Source organism: Oenanthe melanoleuca, chromosome 18 (genome assembly GCF_029582105.1).
Source record: "Oenanthe melanoleuca isolate GR-GAL-2019-014 chromosome 18, OMel1.0, whole genome shotgun sequence".
In the NCBI taxonomy this organism is placed as follows: Eukaryota; Metazoa; Chordata; class Aves; order Passeriformes; family Muscicapidae; genus Oenanthe; species Oenanthe melanoleuca.
The window spans coordinates 5,737,454-5,761,979 of record NC_079351.1 but is presented as its reverse complement, the minus strand read 5'-3'; the positions used below and the strand labels follow the sequence as shown (position 1 = coordinate 5,761,979).

General features: G+C 43.0%; 2 protein-coding genes across 4 annotated transcripts in view; one reads left to right on the top strand and one right to left on the bottom strand.

Annotated features, from left to right (window-relative positions):
- Positions 1 to 15,017, top strand: part of ABCC3 (ATP binding cassette subfamily C member 3) — a 47,220-nt gene extending 32,203 nt beyond the window's left edge. The window contains exons 16-31 of one of the 3 annotated variants that reach the window (XM_056505573.1): positions 272 to 398; positions 713 to 889; positions 1,848 to 2,015; positions 3,305 to 3,488; positions 4,385 to 4,490; positions 5,169 to 5,322; positions 6,725 to 6,932; positions 7,792 to 8,102; positions 8,798 to 8,997; positions 9,097 to 9,223; positions 10,128 to 10,229; positions 11,189 to 11,335; positions 12,246 to 12,404; positions 12,761 to 12,927; positions 13,837 to 14,031; positions 14,595 to 15,017. In XM_056505573.1, the coding sequence (XP_056361548.1) occupies positions 272 to 398; positions 713 to 889; positions 1,848 to 2,015; positions 3,305 to 3,488; positions 4,385 to 4,490; positions 5,169 to 5,322; positions 6,725 to 6,932; positions 7,792 to 8,102; positions 8,798 to 8,997; positions 9,097 to 9,223; positions 10,128 to 10,229; positions 11,189 to 11,335; positions 12,246 to 12,404; positions 12,761 to 12,927; positions 13,837 to 14,031; positions 14,595 to 14,703 (2,641 nt within the window). In that variant the 3' untranslated portion in view covers positions 14,704 to 15,017. Of the gene's footprint in view, positions 1 to 255; positions 399 to 712; positions 890 to 1,675; positions 1,820 to 1,847; positions 2,016 to 3,304; positions 3,489 to 4,384; positions 4,491 to 5,168; positions 5,323 to 6,724; positions 6,933 to 7,791; positions 8,103 to 8,797; positions 8,998 to 9,096; positions 9,224 to 10,127; positions 10,230 to 11,188; positions 11,336 to 12,245; positions 12,405 to 12,760; positions 12,928 to 13,836; positions 14,032 to 14,594 lie in introns of those variants that run through there. The other 2 variants (XM_056505574.1, XM_056505575.1) reach the window with 2 other exon arrangements.
- A 1,758-nt stretch (positions 15,018 to 16,775) lies between these two features.
- ANKRD40 (ankyrin repeat domain 40) lies at positions 16,776 to 24,497 on the bottom strand. The gene is made up of 5 exons (XM_056506301.1): positions 24,317 to 24,497; positions 21,614 to 21,762; positions 20,162 to 20,641; positions 19,184 to 19,365; positions 16,776 to 17,944 (listed from the first exon to the last, which is right to left on the bottom strand). The coding sequence occupies exons 1-5, from the start codon at positions 24,478 to 24,480 to the stop codon at positions 17,804 to 17,806; spliced, it is 1,116 nt and encodes a 371-aa protein (XP_056362276.1). The 5' UTR covers positions 24,481 to 24,497; the 3' UTR covers positions 16,776 to 17,803.
- Positions 24,498 to 24,526: the final 29 nt, after the last annotated feature.

Here is a 24,526-nt window from a genome sequence, read left to right as displayed (position 1 = left end):
GATTGATACAGCACAGCAAAGAGTCTTAGAAGGTTTGTTAATAATCCTACTGCTTTAGCAACCAGCAAGATAAATTATGCTGGGTTTTCATTTGCTCCTCAAATTCTGGTTGCAGTTGATTTATGCAAGAAAGGGAAGAGAAAATCAGTGACCAAGCTTTGTGTATTATATCCAGTCAGGCTGTGACTGTGTGTTTCAGCCCTGGTTTAAAGACCTCTGATGTCTTTAGTAAACTAATGTTTAATTAATTTCCAGCCTATTTCCTCCACAGTATAAATATGTTGGTCCCCAGTGGTTCTTTGGTTGCCATTGTTGGCCATGTTGGCTGTGGAAAGTCTTCCCTGGTGTCTGCTCTGCTGGGTGAGATGGAAAAGCTGGAAGGAGAAGTGGCTGTGAAGGTTGGTTTTTTTTATGTAACCATTTAATGGTGGTGGGGAAATGTGCTGCTCGTGCCTCCCTTGCTTAGAATGTACCTCAGGCTCCAGAGGGAATTCTAGTTGCTCCTCTGGCAGCTTGTCAGGATGTTTGAGTTTTGCCTACCTTTATCTGAAATTGCTTTCCTGATTTGATCAATGGCACATGAGCAGTGAGCACTCATATACATATAATGTGAATGTGTAGGTACCAGGAGCTATAAATGTGCTGAGGATCTTAGAGCATGAATTCCTGCTTGTCAAAAGTCAGAGGTTTTCTCTCTCTCTCCTTTTTCTAGGGTTCTGTTGCTTATGTGCCTCAACAAGCCTGGATCCAGAATGCCACGCTGAAAGATAACATTTTGTTTGGCCAAGCTCTTAATGAGGAAAAATACCAAAATGCCCTGGAGGCCTGTGCTTTAAAAACTGACCTGGAGGTGCTGCCAGGAGGAGATCAAACTGAGATAGGAGAGAAGGTAATTTTTTTAGGTAGATTTTTGTTTTTCTCAAGTCAGACCTGCCTGGTGATTCTTGCTCTAGCTAAAGAGAGAATACTGTAAAGTCAGCACTTGATTTGATTTGATTTGATTTGATTTGGTTTGATTTGATTTGATCTTCACAATGGCATCCCTGCTAAAATCAACACCAAAACATGCAGGGCAGTTCTCTGGAAAGCACTTGACTTGAACTTTTTCTTAACTTTAGGCTTGAGTGTGTATTGTGATGTAGAATTGCACATCCAGCCCTGGAAGATCAGAGCACTCTCTATTTGTTATGAATTGTAAAGGTGCATCTGTGCAGAATCACTGAAGGCCTTCCTTTTCCTGTAGGGATAAAAAGGGAGGGAACATATGGTTGTGCTTCAAGTAAAAGAAAAAAAAAAAAAAGAAAATTAATACAACACATTTTAATGAGAAACATTTACATCTGTGTTTACCAATAAAGATATTCTTTTTACATAGGCCACTAAGTTTGAGCTAGATTTCACAAAATGGTGAGGAGATGGGGATTTGTGCGTAAAATGAAAGATGTGGAAGATGTTCCAGCTGCTTTAAAATTTGCATTTTACATCCTGGTTGACAGTTTCACTTTTTATAACTTTGTGTCTTAACAGCTCCCTCTAGTAGCTTATTAAAAGGAGACTGGCTCCATCTCCAGTTTCCAGCGAGCAGGCAGTGGGTTATCCCTTCAGCAGCAGGGTGGGCTGGGTGAGAGGCACAGAGCTGTGGTGTGACTGTTGTTGGGCTGTGCTGTCCCTGCAGGGCATCAACCTGTCGGGGGGGCAGCGGCAGCGGGTCAGCCTGGCGCGCGCCGTGTACAGCGGCGCAGGCAGTGGGTTATCCCTTCAGCATCCTGTGTGTGTTGGTTCAGCAGCACAGTGGGCTGGATGAGAGGCACAGAGCTGTGGTGTGACTGGTGTTGCTGTCCCTGCAGGGCATCAACCTGTCGGGGGGGCAGCGGCAGCGGGTCAGCCTGGCGCGCGCCGTGTACAGCGGCGCCGACGTGCTGCTGCTGGACGACCCCCTGTCCGCCGTGGACTCGCACGTGGCCAAGCACATCTTCGACAAGGTCATCGGCCCCGACGGGGTCTTGAGAGGAAAAGTAAGCTGGGGTTTAGATCCTCTTGGGAGTGTTGTAAATGAGGAATGAAAGTCTCGATATTCAGCAAAATTTAGATCGCTTTGTTTTATATAGACAGAACAACGCGGCGCTGGGGAGGCAGAGGGCTCACTGCTCCCTCCGTGCTACACCAAACTTTGGTTTTGCAGCTTCTTTTATAGTCTGGTTTGCTCACAGTAATCAATAATTGTTATTTTTTTGTTGTCATAATTTTACCAGGTAAGCAGTGGGGGTCAAAAAACATTCGTGGGAGCTCTGGACGACGTGAAGTCTCTGAGCGATTTGTCAAGTCTCACAGATAACCATCTGGTCTTGGTAGATAAGGAATGGCAGAAGTTGGGAAGTCTGGTCTCAGTAGATAGACTGCAATTGATTACACAAAGGCAGGAAATCTGATTTTGCAGATGTGTATTGGGCTGTGTGAAAGCCTGGTTTGCAAACTGTTAGTAGATGCAATTTATTTAGAAAATATAATATTCATAACAGGGGGATTTAAAATAGATTGATTTAGTCATATTTTCTCTGGTGTCATGCTTCATTTCAAACTTAAGTATTGTGGTTTATACAAACCCCAGTACTTCTGTGATTGACACAAATCTTTTATCAATTATCACAGAAACGCACACAATCTCAGGAACACTGTTTCACCACCCAGCTCATTGCTGAGTTTGTGTGTGTAGCTGGCAGTGTGGGTACCAGGCTGCTGTGAAACTCTGCTCACACATGCCCAGGAATGCTGTGGGCAGAGGCAGAAACATGCCCTGTGTTTTAAAATCCCTCCTCTATGAGAGCCCTGAGAATCAAGGCGTGTGCTGGAACGTGCACAGGCTGGTGGTTTAATTGTTGTTTCTCAGAGGCAGCACAGCCAGGAAGCTGCAGCAAATGTGGATCTTACAGAGGACTTTGGCAAAAACAAACTGCAGTGGCTTTGCTGCACCTTCCACTCCTGCTGCCATCTTCTCAGATCATCCTGGAGCTCATAAGGGAAGGGCTGCAATGAAAATCAGCATAAGGGAAGGAGGGAGTGATAATTCAGTGTGTTTGTTTTCCTCTCTGTTTTTGTTAGCAGTAGGATCAAAGTGAGTTCATATACATAATTCCAAGCTGATTTGCCTAATGTAGACAGTATTATTTCACTGGGTATTTTACCTTGACACAGTAATTCATTCCCTATCCCAAAAATGTGGTAGAATTTGGCTTGCTGGGTGCTGTCAGTCCCCACAGTGCAAATGAGGGATATGTGGTTTTGTTTTTTCCTTTTCCCTATCCAGACCCGAATCCTGGTGACCCACAGCATTAGCTTCCTGCCTCAGGTTGACCATATAATTGTCCTGGTAGATGGCCAAATCTCTGAAATGGGATCTTACCAAGACCTTCTGAAACAGAACAAGGCCTTTGCAGAATTCCTCCGGAATTATGCACTGGATGAAGACATAGAAGAGGATGAACCAACAAGTACAGTATTGTTTTTTCTTAAAAGATGTCTTTTTTCAGTCAACAAGATTACAGATATTTTCTCTGTAAAGTGTCCCCTGGTTCTTCATGGCAACCTGGCATTTGCCTTTCTGTGCTACTGTGAAAATTGTCGACTCTGGCCAGGTCTGTATTACTGAGAAATCTTTTCACAAATTTCTTTCAAAATTTCATGTGGTTTGTCCTACAAAAAAACAGCAATTATTGTCTTAGAAATTATTTTAGACTTGGGAACTCATTTTACAATTAGAAAGGTCAAACTCAGCAGGAAGACACAGTAGCCAAGAACAAACTGGGCTTGCTATCAAAGGGGCTACCCAGAGTCTGGTGTGTTCTCTCTTTATATGTGGTTGAGGAATTTTCACGTAGCAAAGTTCAAATGACATTTTAATCTTGGGTTCCTTTTCAGCCTGGTTTGATTCTGACAAAATGATGCCAGATAAAAGCATTCTGGTGGATGTTTGCTCTGTGTAATTGTGCTCCCACACTGTTAATCCAGCACTGCTGCTCTCCAGGCAGGCAGAGGAGCATACACAGAACCTTCCAGCCACAGCAGAGGCTTGAGGACTCCTGGTGTGACTCCCCCAGCCCAGGATCATGCCTAGAATGTGCCCTATAATTGAATTTAGCTAGAACCAGCTCTTCCACTATTGCCTGAAATTCTAGTGGATTAAAGGGATGTGGTAAAAATGCATCTGGCAGCCAACCTGCCTCACAAGATCTTTGCAGTTTTGTTAGAAGTGATGCACAGAAGGGATGTAAGCAGAGCTGGGGGGGCTCATGCAGTGTGGTTTTCCTTTCTTGTTTTTCATGGCTCTTCCTTTGTGCAGCCACCTTTCTCTGTGGCAGAAAAATCGAGGTGTGGTCTTGTCTTGCAGTGCTGGAGGAGGAAGAAGTGCTGCTGGCTGAGGACACCCTGAGCATCCACACAGACCTGGCTGATAACGAGCCCGTGACAAACGAGGTCCGCAAACAGTTTCTTAGGTAAACACCAGTCACTTGCATTTCTAGTCTGTGTCTGGGGTAAAAAACATCTTTCAGGTGCCAATCACATGCTGCTTCTCCATCTGGGCTTCAGTTTTCTCAATTTCCTCTCATAAATAAATTGGTTTTTATCATTTTAAAAATAAATGTGAACACACAGCATCAAACATCTATTCCTTCAGTCTTCTTTTCAGTCTGGACTGAACCAATTTCTGAAAGCAGCTCTCTGGTTCTCAGTAACACCACAGGGTGTGTTTACCCACACAACAGTGAACTGCTGGCAGATGTGTGATAAATAAACCCTTTGCATTGCACCTTTCCACTGGGAGCCTTGGAAACCTTTGAAGGTTTTTATAATCATACCCTAGGTGCAGTCCAGCTACTGCTGATATGAAAACAGAGCAGCTCAGGGTTTGCTTTGAAATGTCTGCCTTGCCATGAAGCCTCTGAAGGCTTTTCCCAAGGAGCTCAGGCTGTGCCATGGCCTTTCTTAGATCCTGCATTTCTGGCATCCCTGAACCTGCAGAGAGGTGCTAGAAGTGCTCAGAGCTGTGAGTAAGGCTGGCATGGGAACTCAGTGGAAGAGCTGGGAATAAATCCAGTTCACTACATCCCAGCCTTGCCTTAGCACTGCCACAGTATGCCTTTTTCTCCTAATGACTCTTTTGTTGTAACTAGGCAACTTAGTGTAGTGTCTTCTGAGGGAGGAGAATGTCCCAACAAAATGTCAACGAAGCGAAGAGTCTGTGAGAAGAAGCCAGCAGAGCCTCCTGTTCCAAAGAAAAATGCTAATGAGAAACTTATTCAGGCTGAAACCACTGAAACAGGCACGGTATGGTTTGATTCCACCCCTCCCCTTTTCTACCTTTTTTTCTATTTGAAAAAAAAAAATCCCTTTTGTTTTAATATTTGATCCAGCTCTATTAAATGTGTTGTGTAAATCACAACTGCAGGCTTTAGGCGTTAATCTGGTGGCCACTGCTCATTCATATTAGGGATTTTGGCAGAGATTTTGGCACCTAGCTAGCCCTGTATACTGAGGAGAACAAAAAAAGTAAATCTCTTCCAGCTCCCTCCACAGTCACCCGATACTGCAGAGCCCTGCACTCTATCAGCCCTGCACTCCATCAGCCCTGCCTTTGTCCCACAGAGCTTTCAGCACTTTGGTTTTTAAACTGAGTCCAGCACTGGGCTACACGAACCAGCTGCCTCTGGGTGCCAGTGGGGCTGTTCTGCCTCAATACCTGCCAGCCCAAGCCCAGAGCACTTTGTGCTGGTAGGTACAAAGGGGCTGTATTTCTCCTGAGTAGGGCCAGGGAGAAAAATGGAAACAAGGAAAAAAAGAGAAGATGGGAACACAGAAGTTAAAGAAAGGAGCAGAAAGGAGCAGCAGATGGAAGAGGGGCAGGGAGGTTTGATTAAAAAAAGACCCTTCCCTCCACTTCAGAAGGCTCAGTGTGTCCTGTTTAGTCTGAAGTGCATGGTCCATGGCACAGACCACAGCTTTTTCTGTGGATTATTTTAGCCTTCAAAGTCCCTAATCAACAACACTTGTTCTTTTAATTATTCCTTCTTATTCTTTTTTCTAAGGACAGAGTTTTGTCCTGAGTCGCTGTCTCTTTCTGCTTCTCTGCCTTTTTGCACTATCTTAGAGACAGCACCTTTACTTATTGCTATAAACATCATCTGTTTATGTTCTTTTTGGGTGCATTAGCATTTGATGCCTCATTCAAGTTGCTGTGAAGACAGAGTGGAGGCATGTTCAACACTTTTCCTTAAATAGGCCATTTAAAGTAGTCTTGAGTACAGTACTCCTGCCAAGTTGCTTCTTCTGCCTAAAAATCTTGGCTCCTATTCTTATTACCCATCTTTTGCTGCTATTTGATCTGGCTTCTTTCTTTCCTTTTTTTTTTTTTTTCTCCCCTCTCTGGCATAGTCTTAAAAACTACAACCCCACAAAATAATGAAATACAGATCCTCAACATGGAGGAGAAGAGTATTTCAGAGAGGTTTCTGACCTGTTTTGAAAGCCCTCACCCTGACAGGGAGCTCAGGCACATGAGCCTTTCTCTGTGGTGTTCTGGAGCCCAGGCAGTTTTGAGTTAGGCTGGTGTCAGAGTGTGTTAAAGTTTTGTCAGCAGTTCCTCTCACAAGGAATTTTTCTCTCTCGTAATTCTCTCTAAGCTCCCTCTTGTGTGGGTTGTGCAAACCAGCTCTGGTGTGTGTTTTTGCAGGTAAAGCTAGCAGTGTTCTGGCAATACATGAAGGCTGTCAGCCCTGTCATTTCATTGGTGATCTGTTTCCTGTATTGCTGCCAAAATGCTGCTGCCATCGGGGCCAACGTGTGGCTCAGTGACTGGACCAACGAGCCCGTGGTAAATGGGACTCAGCAGAACAAAGCCATGAGAATTGGGGTCTACGCTGCCCTGGGCCTCCTGCAAGGTGAGGGCAGGTAAAATCATCATGCCCAGTGTTTAGGAATGAGGTGTTAGGTCAGTTACTAGTGGTCTGAAAGGATGGTTGGTTTAGATTATAGGAATAAATTATTTGCTGTGCTGGAGGTGAGGCCTTGCCCAGAGAAGCTGTGGCTGCCCCATCCCTGGGAGTGTCCAATGCCAGGTTGGATGGAGCTGTGAGCAGCCTGGGATAGTGGTGGTGAGGTTGAAACTGAATGATCTTAAAGGCCCCTTCCAACCCAACCATTCAGTGATTCTATGAGAATTACTCCCCAACTCCTGTCCTAAGCAAGGAAGCTCGTGGAACCTGGAGCTACACAGTCTGAGCTCAGACCAACAGTTTTAATTTTGTTGTGAAGCACCTGGGGTGGGTTGAACAGGGAAAGGCAAATTGAAAAGAAAACATGAAAACTTTAGTGCAGAAGGGGATGAAGGATTGGGGTGAAGTTGTAGCATTAGGACTTCATGGAGTAAAACAGCAGGAAGATGGTTGTGTGTGTGTTTTCCACAGACAGGATGGTGAATCCTGGGGATGTTCCTGTGCCTCAGGAAGCAGTGGATGCAATGCTGATGTGCACAGGAAAAGAGGGTGGGCAGGGAATAAAGTGAATAAGAGTGATAAAGTACAGGGAGGTGGTAGAGTCACCATACCTGGATGTGTTTAAAAAAGACAGGATGTGGCACTTAGTGCCATGGTCTAGTTGAGGTGTTAGGGCATGGGTTGGACTCGATGATCTTGAAGTCTCTTCCATCCTGGTGATTCTGTGAATTCTGTGAAGCCAAGCAAGCTTGGAGCACAGAGGAGCTGCCGAGGCTCAGGGGATAACACACCTGCTCCTCCCTAGGGCTGCTGGTGCTGGTCTCCTCCTTCACCCTGGCCCTGGGGGGCATCAACGCTGCCCGGGCGCTGCACGCCGCGCTGCTGGAGAACAAACTGCACAGCCCCCAGTCCTTCTACGACACCACCCCCAGCGGGCGCATCATCAACCGCTTCTCCAAGGACATCTACGTCATCGACGAGGTCATCCCGCCCACCATCCTCATGTTCCTGGGCACCTTCTTCACCTCCCTGTCCACCATGATCGTTATCATAGCCAGCACCCCGCTCTTCACCGTGGTGATCGTCCCCCTGGCAATTCTCTACTTCTTTGTTCAGGTGACTGGAAAACTGGGTGGTGGCTATTGCAATTATTCCTAAAAGCAGCATTGATTTGGGGGGAAAATGGAAGTAGCTGAAGTAGCTATGTGTTTATATAAACAAAACATTATTTACTTTTCTCAGAAAAAGAAATGTCCTGCAAGATGTGGCTGTGAAATAATTAAACTTTTTTAGTTTTTAAGTAATAATAAGCAAGCCTGCTGCTAGAGCCAGCACATCATTATATTAAAGTGTGGATATATTTGACATACTAATAAGTTTCCAAGGTAGTGAGGAATTAAAATGTTGAAAATAGAAAGCATCAATTTTATTGATTTCTGAGTAATAATCAAGCTTATTTTACAGAGTGTAAATATAGACCTGGTAATGGAGGTGCAAATGCACAATTTGTTTTCTTGGAAAATGAGGCTTCTACAAATAGACTCATTCTGCTAGATTATATTAACTGAATTTAAAGGGGCATAGATAAATTCAACTTTCAGTCCATAGAAATTGTAGTTACCCATTCCTCTTTTGTGGATGATGTAAAGGTAACTTTCTTGATGTTCTTCTTAATTATAGACAATATTTCAGAGGGTTGAAGTGCATTAGTAGCCATCTCCTTTAAATCCTTGACCTAAGAAATTCTTGGCTGTTAATTAAAAAAGTGGAAGTATTTAATGAACTTTTCCATTTCCTGTGAAAAACGTCAGCGGTTCTATGTCGCGACCTCGCGCCAGCTGAAGCGCCTGGAGTCTGTGAGCAGATCCCCCATCTACTCCCACTTCTCAGAGACTGTGTCAGGGGCCAGTGTCATCAGAGCCTACAGGAGAGTGAAGGCCTTCGTGGGCATCAGTGATCTGAAGGTGGATGAAAATCAGAAGAGTTATTATCCTGGCATAGTGTCAAACAGGTAAAACACCATTTCTTGTTTCCACTTTGATAACCCTGTTTGCAAAATTGCTCCCAGGCAACCTTTTCCCACTCTGCTGACACACCTGCATTCTTCCAGGTGGCTGGGCATCCGAGTTGAGTTTGTGGGGAACTGCATTGTCCTTTTTGCTGCCCTTTTTGCTGTGATTGGTAGGAACAGCCTGAATGCTGGCCTGGTGGGACTGTCAGTGTCCTATGCATTGCAGGTACGTGTTACAGCTTTTTTTTTTTTGGGATTTACATTTTTGTAGATTATGTGGATATATTAGCAGTAATCTGAGTGTTTGCTAAAGCTGGAGTTAATAAGGAAATAATTAAAATGAGTAGTAGTGGGATGTTTGGAAAACAGAGGTTCACTGAGTGCTGAAATCATCAGCAAGCTCACGTGGAGGAGGGTCTCAGGGCACTTGGGGAGCATCAAGGCTGTACTGCACTCCAGTACCCTCAGGGGTGGTACATGGGAGACCCAGGAAGGGTCAGAACATCAGGAACAGACCATTTGAGCAGCATGGTTTAATGTGTTGTGCATCAATCCTGCTGAGCAGCACATTGGTGTGTCCAGGTAATTACAGGCAGATCAGTAGAATTTATAATGAGACAAAGCAAACTCTACTGACCCATACTGAGGAGAATTTAGGAGATTTAATGGCCTCACTCTTGCCATAAGCATTTTAGATACCATGAGTGTGCAAAGTTGCTGTTAGCAGTTTTCCAGTGAAACACATGATTTGGGGAATGACTTCCATCCAACTTTTTTTGAGGGGGCCAAGTGTTAAATCAGCAAGAAGCATCATCATGTGCTTCTTCACATAAGCACTTGATAATCTGTGTATTTCTTGTCCCAGTAACTGCAAAGGTAATTATCTCATTTGTAACATGAATGTGAATCCATGTCTTAATAGCAGTGTCTGCTGTTGTTGGGGGTTTTTTGGGGTTTTTTCTTGTTGGGTTTCTGTTTGTTTTGGGGAGGTTGTTGTTTTGGTTTTGTCTGGGGAGGGTTGTTTGTTTTGAAGTTCTGTTTTGCTTTGTTTTGGTTTGGTTTGGTTGTGTGGTTTTTATTAGACGTGTTGTTCTTCTGTGGTTGATATTTTGTTCCCTTTCTTCCCCAAGGTGACCTTGTCCCTAAATTGGATGGTCCGAATGACTTCTGAACTTGAAACCAACATTGTGGCTGTGGAAAGAATAAAAGAGTATTCAGAAACTGAAACAGAGGTCAGCTACCACGAGTCCAGCATGCTCAGCAGCAAGCTGAAAATTTTAATGCACACATTTACATGATCTTTCTTGAGGCTCTTGAGAGATGGTTCCTGCTCTGAGAGTTATCGTTTAACCTGAACAAATGTCATGCTCTGAACTGTAATTTATGCTATCACAGCTCCAAATTATTATTGCTGTCATGCAGCCTGTGCTTAGCATCTCATTTTCTGCTGCTGTGAGTGGCTACAGCACGGGAGATGAGTTTCACATCAGAATATTGGTCCCTTTGTGTTTGAAGTGTTTGATGCACAGTCTCACCTGCCTGGCTCGTGCCATGGTCCTGCTCATGAGCAAAGCTGCAGTGCAATTATCAGGCCTTACACATGTTTTCAGTAGTGCTTCTATTTAATCAGCTCAATCAGTCCTCACCTCCCATGAGAGAACATCTCTAGGAACACTGTACTGCTAATCCAGGAAATCATCCAGTCGCCCACCTCTGCTGCCAAAGACTTTTGAAGGTGGCAGATGGAGCTGTGCCAGGAAAGCTGCTGCCTGGACACTCTGGTTTGTTAGTCCTGTGTGCATACTAAGAATTAGGAAATGGAGGAGAGCTGCAGCAAAGGGTTCTGGAGATCAAATATTTAACCTGGAAGGAAAAAGGTAGCTAGACAAGATGTGTGATATGTTAGAAACCAGAGCTTGAGCTGGCAGAAAACTGGCAGTGTTCTGTTAAAGTTGATGGGAAAATATTTATATCCATTGAGGATTCATCCCTCTGTGCTCAGAGTTTTTTCCTGTTAACTTCACAACAAAGTCAAATGGGCAGATACTTAGGACCCCATTTCCTTCCCCCATTATTATAAATTTATTTGATCATGGGAATTTTTTTTTTATCAGAGAAAATGCTTTTATCTGAGTTTGAATTATTTTTTCTCAAACCTATGTGAAGCATTTCTGACTTCTGTTTTCCTCAGGCTCCCTGGATCATTGAGGGCAAGAGCCCCCCTGAAAACTGGCCATCCAAGGGAGAGCTGGAGTTTGTGAATTATTCAGTGAGGTACAGGAAGGGCCTGGATCTGGTGCTGAAGGGTCTAAACCTCCAAGTGCACGGTGGGGAAAAGGTGAGTTACCAGCTCAAGGTCTGCTAGAGCTTTGCTCTGTGCCTCCAGTGACAGCTGTGGAGTAGAGGAGAGGGTGCAGAGGAGCAGTGATGGCAGGGCAGGAGCCAGCAGTGACCTGTGCTGCCCATGTGCCAGCATCCCCCTGGCTGGAAAGCAGTAGAGTGAATTGCATGGCATTTTCTGCACCTTCAGGCTCCTGCACACCACGTAGGAGGCACCAGCACAAGTGACAAAAATTCAGTGATAAGAATGCTTTTCTGAAGCAGTGTAGATGGCAGAAGGAATTCCAGCTTTTTCTGCTCTTTGGCTTCCCCTGCGAAATTTTTGGCATAGAAGGGAATGACATCCTTTGTTTCCTTAATCAGGAAATGGTCTTTATTCTGGAAGATTAATTTCCACATACTTCGATGGAAAGTTCTGAGGTTTGCCTGCTGGAGACAGTGTAATTAGCATGGGAAAGTCCTTTTCTGAACAGGCTGTTGCTAAAAAATAGATTTGCCCTTATTCTAAGCAGACAGGATGACAGCATCCTTCTGGCATGGAGATACACATGCTTACCATGAAGCAGGAATTGCCCTTAGAGAGCCTTTGTTTCTTGTCCTTGAGTGACTGGACCTACCATGGGTGTTCCAAATCACCCAGAGTTATGTAGGATGGTCTAGACCTGTGTTATTAATTATATTTATGACATATTATATTTATAGAGAATATGATTTCAATTACAAGAGTGGAAATAAGTACATTACAGTGTGCCCAGGGTTTCAAGGGAAGAATGGGACATCCTCTCTTAGATTCAAATCTTCATTCAAACCTCTTAGAGGAGTCTTGGAGGGTTGTCTGGGAGTTTTTTGTTGGGTGTTGTTTTCTTCTTAGCTATGTGCTTTGTTGTTAAACCTGCAATTTGTTGTAGATTGGAATTGTTGGCAGAACTGGAGCAGGGAAGTCCTCCATGACGCTCTGCCTCTTCAGGATCCTGGAAGCTGTGAAAGGGGAAATTAAAATTGATGGCGTGAAAATTTCAGAAATTGGTCTCCATGACCTTCGGTCCAGGCTGACAATTATTCCTCAGGTACTGCCTCTGTGTGTCATGATGAAGGAACATTTAACAGCAGCTTAACAAACCATAAGTAATTGTTTATCAAAAAAAAAAATGTTTTGTTACACTCAGAAAATTGTTTCAGAAAAACAAACTATTTATATTTTAACTGGTCCCATCCTACCACCTTATAAAAGATTTAGGATAAACCATCTTTAGAGCTGGAAGTTGAGTTTGAGCTATATAATGTAATGTATTTTCAGAGAGGATGGGATTGGGATGTTGCCTACCTGCAATGCAATAGACACCTTGAAGCAGCAGCCCAGCCAGTAGTATCTGTATTAAAACAGCTAAAGCACTTGTCTGATGAAAATTGGTTTTATATCCAGGATCCTGTTCTCTTTTCTGGAACACTGAGGATGAACCTGGATCCATTTAATAAGTATTCAGATGAAGAAATATGGAAAGCACTTGAACTGTCTCATTTGAAGAGGTTTGTCAGCAGTCAGCCATCCATGCTGGACTATGAGTGCTCAGAGGGTGGAGAGAATCTTAGGTAAGGAATTGGACTGGAACATTCACTGAGCTGCCCTTCAGCTGTGACAGTGGCACTGTGACACTGAGCACAGGCTGACACTGGTCTGTCATACCCAAAATGATTTGGCCATCTATTACTATTCCAAGAAAGCCACCAATGTTCAAACATTTGCCTCCTGTTCTGCCTCTGCCACAAACCTGATTCTTCTCCCAAACCCAAATCCCATCTTGTCAGAAGGAAGTTTCAGGATGACAGGATATTAGGGACAGGCAGTCCCTTAAACACATATTGGTAGGAAGGGAAATGCCATGATAACATTACTGCTGTGCTGAGTAAGAGTTCTCTGCCTGACACTTTAGCAGTGTTTATTTTCCATTACCACTTGGAAGACCCATGAAGACATGAGTGGGGATGATAAAATGCCATGTTGTGATATTCTTCATTGGCTTCTGAGGCTGTGCTATCATCAGATTGCCTGTGATGAATGATCAGCTCCTTCCTCATCCTGCAGACACGCAGAGACTGAGCTGTTTGTGGCAGGGGAGGAAGTCTGGGTTGCTCATATATATGTATATATTTTACTTTTTTATGGTAGAGAGGACTTGCAGCCTTATAACATTTTATTTTCCTTTATATTTTTTCCCCCTTAGTTTGCATATGCCCAGTGTTATCAGAACTGTCAGTGTTTCTGAAAGATTGGGCAGAAGTGTTGTCATTAGCTGGCCTGGCTTTTGTCACAGTGACAAAAGGCACATTCGGTGGCCAGGCAGTGAGTGATCCTCTCACTGTTAGTTGCCATGCTGCATGTGTGAGCTATGGGGCAGAACAGCAGCTCACAGAATATTTTGGGGTTTTTTGGGTAACAGTGAGTGACCAGCTGGGCACAGGCTGTGGCAGGGGGGCACTGAGGGCTCTGTGTGCTTGCAGCGTTGGCCAGAGGCAGCTGGTGTGCCTGGCCAGGGCTCTGCTGCGCAAGAGCAGGATCCTGATCCTGGATGAAGCCACGGCTGCCATCGACCTGGAGACTGATGACCTCATCCAGATGACCATTCGGACACAGTTCGTGGACTGCACGGTGCTGACCATTGCACACAGACTGAACACCATCATGGATTACACCAGGTACAGCTGGCCAGGGCTCCTGCTCTCAGAGGGGTCTGGTCTGTCTCTTGTGGGGCAGGGAGTGAGCAGTGATGTGCTGTACAATCCCACAAGTTCCAGCCCTGACTCTGCCTCTGTTGGCATAGGAAACAGGTTCTGTATTCAGAAACCAGAGCTGTGCAGGGGACACTGCCCAGGGGCACTCCTGGCACTGTCTGAGAGCTCCTGAGCCTTGTTAAACAGCAGCTGCTGTAACTTCTTCACTAGCAGCATGTCATTTTAATTGCTTGAAAATATATTAGTATTCTTCATGAGCTTTTATCTCCTTGGCTTTCTGGAACTATGGTTTCCATTCCAGATGCTTTTTTGTTGCCTTCTTGTCCCTCCCTGTAACTTTTTTAGTCAAGCAGCAGCTCAGGGAGAACATTTATCATCTGTTGTGTCTTAACATGTGAAAATAACTGAGGAAAACAAAAGCAAAGCAAAGATTAGAGAAGTTTGTTTTATGACAAACAGGTATCACATTCCTTGTGAGGAATTTCCTGACACATCTCTCCCCCCACACCATCTTTTGTTTTGTACAGGGTTCTTGTTCTAGACAACGGAACTATAGCTGAATTTGACACACCAGCAAACCTTATAGCAGCAAAGGGTATTTTCTACAGTATGGCCAAAGATGCTGGACTGGCATGAAGAGAAGACCCCTAGGCTTTTGGTTTGGTGTTTTTTAATATTACTGACTTGCCACAAAAGTGACTTGTGAATGTACTGTAATTTACAAAATTTTTTTTTAGTACACTCAACTTGTGATATGTGAACGAAGTATTTTACAACTACAACGACCAGGAAGTGAATTTTATATTTTTAAATATTTTCTATATTCATAAAGTATTTTATTATATGCTTTTTTCCCAAAGAATGACAAATATTCTGCCACAAAAATGTATGTACTACAACACAATCATGTACTGCATTCAGGTTTGTTATTAGTAAATTATATTAATGGTACAAAATCCACCTGATTTGTGTGTTTTCTGCATAAGGATTCATAGGATTTGAAGTGAAAAGACAGGCCCAGTTAAGCTGTGACCCAGCTGAGCAACAGTGAAATGCTGTGTAATCTCTTGAGTGGTTCCAAACTGTTCCTTTCAATATTTCCCCAGGACAGGAGAGTGCTGGGACCTTTGGGATCCCTGTCCAAGGCAATTTTGGCATTATAAAATTCCTCTTCAGCCTAAGAATCAACATGTATTTAAAGCTGAACCTACAAATGGCTTCATATAGAACATTAACTACACAGGTTTCTTCCAGTTCAGCAGAGCCCACACAAGCCCACAGGGACATGATTGGATCAGAAGAACCAGAATTTTGCTGTATGTCTTTGGGTAGGAAGTCACTTAAGAGTAAGTCTCCACTTAAGCTGAACATGCATGCTGAGACAGGTGTGTGTTTAGTTTATCTTGTTCAATACTTAACCATCCAAAATAACGGGTGATTTGTTTTGCAGAAATCGTTTTCTATTTCATTATTGATAACCAGGCCTCCTCAGATAAAAGGAGGCCCATGTTCAAACACCATTTGCTGCTAGAATCTCTTCTGTTTTAGTTGTTTGTGTCTTACACCAAGCACTCTAGAAAACCACCCAGCAAAAAAAAGTTCCTATGTTTTACCAGAAGGAAAACACAGAAAAACTTTGAGAAGACAAAAATAATTTATTAATTCTTACAAATTATACTTCTTAAATAGAAACCTGAATATGCAGCCAAGCATTTATTAGACATTAACATTTCATGTAGCAGAGCACAAAGTACTTAATTATTTATCACACACAGAATGAGGTGGTTATACACTGATGGGGTTGGGGAGTGTTAACAGTATCTTCCTGGTATAAACTGCACAAGGTATAAAAATATTCCTGGGAATGCATAGATAGGGATCAGCATCTGTGCAAGGCTGCTGCCCCAACAGCTGAGCTTTAACCCTGAATCCTCCTGGATTCAGCCAATGCCTGAACCATCCTGTGAGAAGGCAGCAGCAAGTCTGATGTGAAGAATGAAATTTTATTATTCCATTACAGAGAACTTAATATTCCACCAGCAATCTGGTATAAAAACAGATATTGCCAATGACTGGGACTATGTTTGACCTCTGGCACTTTGCAGAAGAAGCTTTTTCAGTGTGACAAAACCTTGTGTATTCACCTGGGGAGGCTGAGCTTCAGTGTGGTGACTGGGCACAACGAGAATTCAGGTGTTGGCAGGATCTGTGCTGGCAGCTGAGCCTGACTGCAGGCTGGGAGCTCCCTCTGGTGTGCTCAGTCCCTGTGCTCCAAGAGCTTCCAGGAGCTGAGAGAAGCGAGCACAGGGTGCTTTGGGGACAGTTCCCACTGGGTTGGCAGGGACACAGGCAGCTGCTGTCCCTTACCTGCCACAGCCCCCAGGACAGGGGGAGGCTGTGCCTGGTCCCCAGCTCCAGGCACAGGAACTCAGCCCATGACTGCTCAGACTCTGAACTCTGAGACAAAGCTAAAGATAAATTCCTTTGGCAGCTAAAGTTTCCAAAGAAACTGGGGAGAAGGAGGTGGTAGACAAAGAAACAGGAAAATTCAGTTTGGTACATTGTTTGCCTGTTACATCTCATACTTTAGTTTATTCATCTAATCCACAGCACCTGCTTTTCACATAGCCTACCAGAGTAGAACTCTTCCTCAAATTCGAGTGACTGAATACTAAAATCCTTAAAAAATCAGATAAAATCCAGCTCTGAAATACTTATCATTTTCTTTATTCAAGAATTTCACAGCAAAGTAGTCAAATTCTGAATTTTAGGTAACTGTGATTTTCTTTTCAGTTAACTACATGGGTAAACACAAGTCACAGTGAAAAAAAGAAAATACATTGCATAGGAGCATCAAGATTGGCTATCAGCCCTGAAAACCCTGGGTACTTCACTAGTTTCTTTTTACACAGGTAACTTTATAGGTTCAAGATGCAATTTTTCTCAGGAATGTAGAGGTCAAAGGAAAATAAAATCACTTTTTGTGCTTTTAAAAGGGGAAATTAAAGCAGCATTGAAGAAATGTCAACACAGTAACAAAAATAGTATATTAAATTGCACATACCATTATATGTCAAATGCTCATGTATATATTGACAGACAACACTAAAAGGGATTTTGGTTGAGAGCATATTTATTATTTGGATCATTACTGTCGTTTTTATTTTCAACCTGAGAAAAAGGGAAAAGTGTAAACAGGGATTAAGAAATCACAGGTAATAAGTCACTTGACAGAATTTAAACTTGACACAGTTTTGTGCTTCCACAGACGTAAACCCTTCTGGTTTTTTTTTCCCTCTACATAAGATAGTACTTAATAAACATGATCTAAAAAGAGAACATTGATGGTAATGGACTCAGTACAAATATTAAATGGGCTTCATGGCAGGTTCTTTAGCTTGAGTACCTGTGCTATTTTATAGCAAACAAATTATTAGAACAGCTTAAGGTAAGCCTTTCCCTGAGAGCTGCTAACTCTGCAGTATTTCATTAGCTTTTTGTAAGGAAGTGTTGCATTAACAGATAGTTCTACAATACCTCCTTTCCTGTGCATTGAGCTACTTTTATACCAGACTCACTGTTCTTAGATTAACTGGAAGCTGTATATGTGTATAACCACTTCAGTTTATTTCACGGTTAACAAAATAGATTTTTTCACATCATTAGCCCTTATAGATACTGTTTTTCAAACATAATTGTAAAATGAAAGATAAAAATCTTTTGTTTTACTCCTTAATTAGTATGTAAGTTCTGATGCCTTCTTGTTATACCCACTCTGTTCAGAAAGTGTTGGGACTCTGAAAAGTAAGTTTTTGTCGTTTACTGTTAGAACAAGCTCCAGCTCTTGGAAATCTTGTAGCCTTGCAACATCCTTGTCCTTCAAACAAATACAATAAGGAGTTAGGTGATAGTGTCTGTTAATTTGCAGAGGTAAGTTAAAATAATAAACTCATACTAACACAAGGTATGTATTTATTCATAACTATGACAGTTCTTTATGGTGAACTGGAAAGCAGATATCCTGTTGCATCCTGTATTTACCCTGGGGTCTTATTCAGCTATTCCCTTAAGTCTATTTTTAGAAGGAATGCAACACTGATGGTCAGTGCAAGTGATTAGTGGGATTATACTTGTCAAGATCTACTGCATGCCACCCACATCCTCTTTTTTTTTCCCCCTTGCTAGTTCTTGTAAGCTGATAAATTGATGCTTGCAACTATGTAAGGAGGTTCTGCCTGTGGCTGGCTTCCTTCAGAGCTACCCAGCAAGGCCAGCTCTGAGCCCCTGCAGCAGTGTTCTGCTGCCAACAGCAGTACAGAGTCAGGTTTGTGTCACTGCAGGAACAGCAGAGGTCCTCAAGTCCTATCAGAGAGCCTGAAGTGGTTAGAGATGAAAATAAAAAGTTCTTTTAACAATAACCAAAGTTGGAAAGTGACAGAATTGCTTATTATCTTTTTTTTTCCCTCCACTTCTTGACTAACACAGAGTAATACATCCTGTAGTCAATGAAGATGCAGCAGAGTGAAGTCTGTTAATCTGTTCCTAATGAGATTTGCCCCACAAGTGATGCCAACAATGCTCTACAAGGATTTGAGAGTGAAAGAAAGGTCAGTGGGGAGTTGGTAAAACAGGTCAGCAGGTCCCTTCTCTGCTGGCTGCAGGGTAAATGTCACTGAAGGAAGGACAGTTATGTTCAGAGTCCTGCACTCAGAGTAACCCTGAAAAACACCTCTGTGCAAGGACTGCAGCCAGGCCTTGCTGAACTCACAGAGCTTGGTTGAGCTCTGCAGGCCTTTTAAATGCTGTTGGCAGCTCACAGTGGTGGTGTGTTGTACTGATTTTACAATGGAGTCATAAAATTAGGTATTAATAGTTAATAATAACCAAATGGTTATGAAAGGAAGTGATAAGAAATTTGAGAATCTTTTTACTAAAGAAATCCCAAACAAGTGCTCAGTGTTGCAAGTTGAGCAGAGATTTTTCATTTTTGGTTTGTTGGGTTGTTTTTTTTCCCCCAACATGGGCCTATGCAGGTGACCAACAAATTATTCCTTTAGAACAGTAACCTAAAAATCTCTTCTATAAGTTGCTTCACTTCAAAAGGTAGAGCTCTTACCTTTCTTAACATTGTGTTTGGTAATTTTCTGATCTTCTGGACGTGCTCAGGGTTCACACCCAGCTCACGGCAGCTCACTCGGAGCAGCTCCTTGTAGGTCAGTTCTTGTCTGTCCAGTTCAATTTCAATGAAGTCATTTTCTCTAAGATTAGGGGTTTGTATTCTCACTTTAAGCACCAGTTCTATTAGAAATAAAAAGTCACATGAATAGGCAGAGATATAAAGGAATTGGAAACAATGTACTTCCAAGTATTTCTAAGTTCTATTAACCTCATTTGTGTTACTGGCAAGAATACACAACTCCTAGGAAAGCAAAACCTGGAATTTTATGACCACAGTTTTAATTAGATTGATTTTCATCAAAATATATGAAAAAATCATAGCAAATCTAATGCAATATATGTGTGCATGTCTGACTAATTGCATGAATACTTTTTATTGTATTTGTTAGCAGCTTATACTGGTTATCAATTTCCTGAGCAATCAGGATTGCTTTTATTGGTATTTCTTGCTCTCAGTTCACTTCTTATTGCTACCCCATGGTATCAGAATGCCTTTTACCTGAAGAACAAAATTCTGAATGGTAACTGGAATTCCAGGTTTCCCCTCTGGGAAGGCGAAGTTTCCCTGCAGCACAGGCAGATCCTAGAACAGCTCAGTGCAGACTGAGCCATGTGAGGTTCCTTGAGCTCACTGGCTGCTTGCTCATGATCTGTATTTGCAGCTTGGACTATGCTGTTTAGAGAATTAGATTACCCTGGTGTCTGTATGCTTTTATAGTAACTGAGACAGCAAATGTTTACATCAATATTTTAATAACAGTTCCAGCAGAAACAGGATATCTGCCTACTTCATTCCTTCAAATGTTTCCTGAATGCCTAAGCATGGCAATCTGAAAGTCTCTGAAAACATGATTAGTCTGCACTGGCCAAGGTAACAGAAGATCAACACAAAGCCAGATGAGATTTTTGGTGTTACCTTGCATGTTGAGTGGAAAGGCTCCTGTGAAGAAAACAGGCTGAAAGGCTGGCACAGGTCCCATGCAGGAGCTGTTCCCTTGCTGGGGTAGGGACTGGCTGGATCCTGCTGGTGAAGAGGGGCTTCTGCCCCAAGACACCAACCCCTGGTAAACAGGAGCTCTCTGGAGGGCAGGATTTGGGTGTGCTGGCCCAGCAGAGCCTGGAGGCAGGGGTGGGATGTCCCCGTTGGGAGATGCCTCAGCAGCAGCATTCCCAGGCTGCAGCAGTGGTGCTCGTGCTGGTCTGTAGGTGTCCAGGTCAGCTACAGATGCAGAGTTGGTGTCTTGTGCTTCCAAGTGTGAGAGGTCCCCATTCAAAGTAGGATCTGGAATGCTGGTACTCGAGGTGTTGTAAACATATGGGAAAGGTGGGTTAGCCAGGTAGTTGGGGATGATTGGCAGATCTGAATCTTGCTTTAAGTCTGGGAGTTCATCTTCCACTGTAAAACAAACCAAACAACATTGTCCAGGACTGATTTTGGGTTTCTTTTTCGGGAATGCAGCGTTAAAAGCATCATGGGATAGAAGATGTATCAGGAAGTACCATGTCTTTTTTTCCTACAATAAACAGAATGCTCAGGTGTAGCCACACAAACATACAAGCTGAATCTGATTCTAATAATTCTAGAGGTGCTAATTCCTTCTAAACATTACAGTACTTCTGTTTTGGGTTGTTTTAATCTGTAGCAGAACATTGTAGTGTGGTCTCTGGTGGAATAATACTGTCATCTTCGTAATGTATCAGGCAATGAAAAAACAAAGGGTTGTATGTTGTTTGATATTAAGGCAGAGGATAAAGGGAAGGGAACATGCAGTACTGGAAAGCTGCAGCATTACCCATTTGACAGCTGGGAGAGACAATGATGAAAACAAAACCAGGCACAGGAGTACAAAGGAGAGACAAGAGGTTGTTAATCGGCCACATTTCAAATTACTTATCACTTCCAGCAGGAAAACCTGCTCTGTTCCAGCAGTTAGAAAACATGACAGAGATGCTCTACCAATGTCCTCTAATGAGCCATTTATCTGGGCTGCTATTTTTTGATTTAACCAACAAAGAACATGAGGAAAATTAGGTGTTGCTCATACAAGAGCTTCCTACAAATTCGAAAGATTTCTCTCCTGCTGACCTTCTAAATACTGGAAACTGCCTTTACCTGGCACATAGCATTCCTCAAAATACAGCTTTTCTAAATTTCTAGTGTTTAGAAAAAAGATTTGGCTAGCTGGGTATGGAATTTATTGATAATCCCCATTACTTAAACTTTGTTTTCTTACCATGTAAACACTCTAGAAAGGGAAAAAATCCATACACAGTATTTTTACATGCAAAACAAAGATTGCAGTACACACGCTTTGAACAGCCTTTTACCAATCTTTGATGATCACATGGCACAGTCACTATGGGTTACCTCCCAGCATCTTCCTGATCTCTCTCTTGGATGTTAACTGGGCTGGCCTCTCCCCTTTCTTGGTCAGGATGTCCTTGTCAGCCCCGGCGTGCAGCAGGTAAGCCACGACCGCTGCGTGGTTGCGCTTGCAGGCCCAGTGCAAGCAGGTCCTGCACGTGGAAAACATGAATGCTGTGTCAAACCCTGAGTTATGCAGGTTCCTTTCCACTCATTCTTGCTGCCCATGAGAATAACACTCTATGCACATGTAAAATAGGTTTGAGTTGCAAACTTCCTTGGAAATCCACCCAGGATTGGGAATCTGCAATGGCACCTGCTGATGTCATTTTGTCTTTGCTCCAATGCTCTTTACTGCAGTAGTATTTTTAAAGTTCAGGATCTTTTCAATTTATCAATTTTAGGCTACTGGGAAAATAAGTATGAAAGTAAGGTTTGTGTATATTTTAATATTATAAAGAATCAGCTGTATTTAGAATACTTGTGTTTGTGCATATGTGATCTATTACCAGTATCTCCTAGGGATGCCATATGTACTCTTTAATTAATGCTGCCAGCACGAGTACTTGCACTTCCAGGCAAGTAAATTACATTTAAAATATTGTAAGCATAGTTTCTAAGAACAGCTTTTTGCCCAGTTGCCATTTGCTGCATCAGTAATTACTCAGCTTAGATCTGCAGACACAAATTTTCTGCAATCTGTAAGTTATGCACAGAACCAATCTCTTTTCTATATTTTCAAATTATTATTTGCAGTTACTGACTAGAGAAACATATTAAGGAAACATCCTAAAAGCTGCTTAGTGCTCAGATCTTATTTAATACATGCACTAAGAATTTATAGCCTGTAACTTGCTATAGGGTTGTACCATTCTTTCCTATCCCAGGTTCTGTTGGTATTTGACCTTTCTCGAGATTTTATATTTTATTTTTATTCTCTAGCTCCAGCTGAAGGAAATTCTTCAGAAAAATTAATATACTCAACTCTTCTCCAAGTTTGTTTATTTATTTTTATAAATTACATAAAATAAAGCAGAGATAAATCAACTTAGAAGGGAAAAAACTTTCAGTTGGAAGTCCAGCTCCAAAAAGCTTTATCCACTTCGGGTGGTGTGGTTTGGTTTGGTTTGGTTTGTTTTGGTTTGGTTTGGTTTGGTTGTTTGGTTTTTTTACAGAAAGAGTAAGTCAGAGCAAAGTCAGACAGATAGGGTGGCTTTTTTATTGAACAGAAAATTTGCTGGTTTAGTTTTTGGAGAAGATACGTAAGGCTCAACAGCACAGCCTCATTTTGGGAATCATCCTGGCCATTCCACATGGCCTGTGCAGAGAGGAACCATCCACTGATGGATTTGATACATACCAAAATGTAAGTACACTGCACTTCTAAGCATCACACATACTAAGAAGCTCACTGCAAAAATTTTAATTGTACAAACTTAAACAACAATGAAGATCCATTTATTGCCATGATTAAAAATTACCAGATCATTATTTTTTAAGATAATTAACTTTATTACAAGATTTATTTCATCAATTCCAGTTTTAGACATAAACTCATTCTGATGACAGGTTGTTTTTTATCTCACTCACTAAGACAATTCAGTATCCAATGAATCAGCTACTTTAAATTTTTACAAGCTTTTATTTTAATCACAATTTAAATTTTAATCACAATTTAAACCTCAAGCTGTTAACTGTTCCACACCTCTCAAAACTGCTGATTGAACTTCCATCTTTAAAAGTCTTGCTTCTTTCCTAATTTTATTTTTCCAATTTTTAATTATAATTCATAGAATCCTAGAATGGTTTGAGTTGTAAGGGACCTTAAAGTTCATCTCTTGCCACCCCCTGCCAGGGGCAGGGACACTTCCCACTATCCCAGGTTGCTCCAAGCCCTGTCCAACCCAACCTTGAACATTTCCAGGGAAGGAGCAGCCACAGTTTTTCTGAGCTACCTGTGCCACGGCCTCAGCTCCCTCACAGGGAAGAATTTTTTCCTTACATATAATCTAAGTCTCTCCTCTCTTAATTTAAAACCGTTCCCCCTAGTCTTATAACTATCAGTCTGTATAAAAAGTTGTTTCCCTCCCTGTTTTTCTTCTAAGTTAATAATTTCAAGCACGAAACAGCACAGTAAATACAGGCTGAACTGAACCTGTGGAAAACAATTTCCAAAAATGCCTGAGCATTCCCTGTAAAATCCTCCTTCCAATAAAATTATGTGTGTGTTTATGTCTACAGTGTTACTCGTACAGGTGTCTATTACAGAACAGCCTTTGCTTTAGTGTCCTCAGGTGGGTCTGAACGAGATGCCAAATCCCGAGTGTTTGTATACATCGCTGGAACAAGCTCCCTGCTTGAAAGTAATTTCAAACCTGAGTTAATAATAAATATTTCTGCTTAGACAAGGGCACGTAAAGCCGAGGCTTGTGTTCTGACCGACCACGCCGTCCCAGGCTGGAAAAAGGAAAGAAATCCAAACCAACACTACAAAGTAAGTGCGCGGTGACCTGGAGAAGGGGCGAGGAGGGCAGGAGGTGGAGCGGCCCCGGTTGTGCTCTCTGCCACAGGGACAGCTCCATACGGAGTACTGGCGGGCGGGCCGACCTTTCCCTTCCTCCCGGCTCACCCCTCTCGCTTTCCCGGGCACCGCCCGGGCCGCGCTCCCCGAGAGCCCCACGGACCGGGGTGGGGGGGAGCCCTTACCATCCGTTCACTTCGTTCTGCGAGTTGAGGCCGACCCCCAGCTCCACGAGCCGCCGCACCTCCTCCGCATCGCCGAGCGCCGCCGCCTCCCGCAGCCGCTCCTGCCGCTCCCGCTCCGCCATGTCCCCGCAGCCGCCGCCCGCCTCCGGCACGGCCTCCCGCATCCCTCCGCAGCCCGGCCCCGCCAGCCCCGCCAGCCCCGCCGCGCCG

Excerpts from the sequence above, each read along its gene's own strand:
- ANKRD40 (XM_056506301.1), bottom strand. The coding sequence starts at position 24,480 with ATGCGGGAGGCCGTGCCGGAGGCGGGCGGCGGCTGCGGGGACATGGCG. Across the intron at positions 21,763-24,316 it reads CAGAACGAAGTGAACGGATG|GACCTGCTTGCACTGGGCCT; the intron begins GTAAGGGCTCCC and ends TTCCACGTGCAG. Across the intron at positions 19,366-20,161 it reads CTTTCCACTCAACATGCAAG|AACTGGTGCTTAAAGTGAGA; the intron begins GTAACACCAAAA and ends TATTTCTAATAG.